We start from the raw sequence: 3352 nt of genomic DNA, 5'->3' as shown, positions 1-3352 counted from the left end.
CTTAGTTTGTGTACAAATAAGAGTCAGATTATAGATTTGACATGAGTTCGTGCACTGCTAACATAACAAAAATTTCATTGGTCATATAGAATAAGGGTAGATCATGTTGTAAAGGTTTTAAGTTGATTAGGATGAATTGAATTTGCTATCTAGATTTTTGATTTTGAGTCTTGTTAAATTATTTAACTTAAAGTATAAGATTTTTCACTATAAGAACCAAAATAAAATAACCTAGAATTAAGGAGAATGGAGTGAGATTAAGAAATGTTAATTTTATCCAAATTAGATACAGGTAGGTTGAAAAGTTAGATAGGTGTTAGGTCACATGCATGGTCATGTATATGTTATACACACTTGTGTGTTATTGTGTATTGACCTTATCCAACGATCTTATCATGTATCCACAAATCTAAATAATCACGAATTTAATAGGACTTATAAGGATATAATGCATAGTGATGAATGGTCATGTATCATCTTCTATTAAAAAAAAAACAGACAAATTTTCAGCATGTATGACTTTTTTCCTAAACACCTTTTGTCATACCCACTCACACTTGTGCATAGAAGTCTTAGCAGACCGGCCATCTAGTGCTTTTTGCTTGTCTCTTTCACTTATGTTTTATATGGATACCAAGGTGTCGTCCTCACCTTGGATTGGGAGCGACTTTCACCTCATTTTAACATTGAAAAAGTTAAAAGAGCCTCCAATGTTGATATGTGATTCTATAAAACACCCTATGTATTTTGTTTATAACATGATTGCAATCCAATTCCTCTTAAACAGGTCTTCGGAGAGTTTATGGTCTATTTGATATGATCTTTATATTATATAAAATTTATTCAATAGTAATTTCCATTGTATCCCTGCGTTTTACATCACCATAAACACCTTCACTTTCAACACATAAATATAGGCAAACTCCTTAGTAGTAAGTTCACCTATTCTATGGACTTGATAAACATTGTACATGCCGAAAAAGAATACTTACTGTATTTTTTTACTTAAATATACTTTTATTTTCTTAAAGAATACTTAATAATATAATTGTAGACGTAGACTTATTTTCATTAGTCAAAATCATGTTTAAAATTTCATTATGTTCTGTAATAACTCTAATAACTATTCAGTGTATTTCTCATTGGTAATAATTTGATCACTAGCACCTATGAAAAAGTCCTTACAAAATTGTTGAGATTTTTATTTTTATTATAATTGTTGCGGAAAACTCAAAGTGATAATGAGAGATGGATTTCTTTTAAGCTAATACATGAAGAAACCTTCGGAGTGGAAATAATGAATTTTCAACCCCAATGTCACCAGCTGATCACGTTACACCTAATGGAACCTTCTTTAATAAGAAATCAACGGCTAGGATTTCTTAATGTGGTCATACTTTTGACTAAGTTGAAAGCCACCATAAATACGCCATCAGCCTTTATCATTCCCTCCTTAACAAAGAAAGAAATACATTTCAGACTTTCTTTAATTAATTGGTCCTCAGGCCATGAGTAAAACCATGTCTTCTCTAGGCGATTGGACTCACTTTTACCAGCAAAATGTTCCAGGTTCCGCCCAAACGATCCCTCCAGGCCGATCCTCTTCAGGAGTTAATCCCGCTTCCGACTGTATGATCACTTCCGTCGCCACCACCACTCTCACTCCATCGTCAGCTTCAGCTTCCTCTGGGTCAAATCTTCGAAACCTCAGCCCCGACGGCCGAGTCTCCAAGCCTTTACGGAGACGTTCCAGGGCCTCTCGGAGAACCCCAACAACATTATTCAACACGGACACCACAAATTTCCGGGCCATGGTGCAACAATTCACAGGCGGTCCGACGGTACCTTTCGGGTCAGGGCCGCACCCTGGAGGTCCATCAGGATTCAGTTTTGTCTTTGGAGGAGGTCGTCAGGTTCAGAGTAATCACTCTGGAAATGTTACGGCGCCTCCAGGTTATCATTTACAGTTTCAGGCTCAGGCTCAGACTCAAGGGCAGCGGTACCAGCTGCAACCAAATCAGGGCGGCGGGTACATGATTTCTCCGGGGGGTAGTAACATTCCAGGGCCTGGAGGAGATGGTCTTTTTCAAAGATTAGGAGGCAACTCGAGGCCGAACATGGAGAACTCAGGCGAGTTTGTGATAGAAAATGTGAACAGTAATGTTTCTTCTTCACGAGTAGGTGAAAATCCAAATTCTGGAAGGCCTGGTTCCAATCAGAACAGTGGTAACAGTTTTACGTTTTAAGAGGGACTGAAAGAAGAAAGTTAGGCACCGACTTGTGTAAATATATATATTTTTTATTACACGATAGTCAATTAGCCACAGTTATCTAATTGGAGCAATTATTTAAGGTTTTTAATATGTTTTCTGGCTGTTTGTTCTGAAAAAAAAAAAAAAAAGCCATGTGCCTTTCTTGGGCCTCAATCTATTAATATATTCTCACCAATTGGGTTTTCATTTTATCCTTTTGTGGCTTACCTGATGCACATACAATTAATTTGTAGTACATACAAAATAATTTTATGGGGTCATAACAATTTTTATGGATCAGGTTCAAAGTTAAGACCATTTAAATGGTTAAAAATGTTTGCACATGCTGGAAAGAAAACATGTCAAATTCTGTAAATCATAAATATGTAAATTTGCATATCTAGGATTCTAGTTTGTTCGATTTGTATTGAAAATGATCTGCAGCGTCCAAAGCATAGATATATATTTCCACAGCACAGTTGCCCTTTTATGTGTTTTGATTATGAGAGTGGAGACATTTATTTTATGTGTTTTTGGGAAGTTTGCTCTTTCGCGTAGATCGGGTGGACAAAAAAATAAAGAAAAATAGTGTAACCCCTGTCTTGGCAGACGTTATTGGGACATTTAAATATGTCTCAACTTTCATCTCAACTATTATTAACTATTTATTAACAGTTAACTATAAATGGATCAAATCGATCCATTATGGGTGAATCTTAATCTAATCATATCATTTATATTAAAATATTGTAAAATTTGCTTGTTAAATGAAGAGTATATATGTTTTCTTGCAAAACACTTTTAAATGCTGAAATATTTATAATATAATTAATTCTTATGATACAAATTATATGTGAACCTCTTAAGTGCAAGATAGTAGTTTCAGCATAACTTTTGGTCTTAAAAACTATATATATATATATATATATATATATATATATATATATATATATATATATATATATATAAATAGTCGTTTGATATTCTTTATATAAGTACATAAATTCAATGTTTGAGAAATAGTATTGGATTGAAAGGGATTTATTTGATTGAGAAATGGGGTGGGAAGAGGGGGTGAATGTGAGCTTGTAATGGGGTCC

The 3352-nt window shown here is 34.4% G+C and overlaps 1 protein-coding gene across 1 annotated transcript; it reads left to right on the top strand.

Moving 5' to 3' along the window:
• Positions 1 to 1468: 1468 nt before the first annotated feature.
• LOC123227338 (VQ motif-containing protein 22-like) lies at positions 1469 to 2464 on the top strand. Its single transcript, XM_044652106.1, has one exon. It carries the CDS (start codon positions 1509 to 1511, stop codon positions 2244 to 2246), a length of 738 nt encoding a protein of 245 aa, XP_044508041.1. The 5' UTR covers positions 1469 to 1508; the 3' UTR covers positions 2247 to 2464.
• Positions 2465 to 3352: the final 888 nt, after the last annotated feature.

Source organism: Mangifera indica, chromosome 10, assembly GCF_011075055.1.
Source record: "Mangifera indica cultivar Alphonso chromosome 10, CATAS_Mindica_2.1, whole genome shotgun sequence".
Lineage (NCBI taxonomy): Eukaryota > Viridiplantae > Streptophyta > Magnoliopsida > Sapindales > Anacardiaceae > Mangifera > Mangifera indica.
The sequence above is the reverse complement of the archived record's forward strand: the minus strand, read 5'-3'. Positions and strand labels throughout refer to the sequence as shown.

Coding starts and splice junctions, on each gene's coding strand:
- LOC123227338 (XM_044652106.1), top strand. CDS start 1,509: ATGAGTAAAACCATGTCTTCTCTAGGCGATTGGACTCACTTTTACCAG.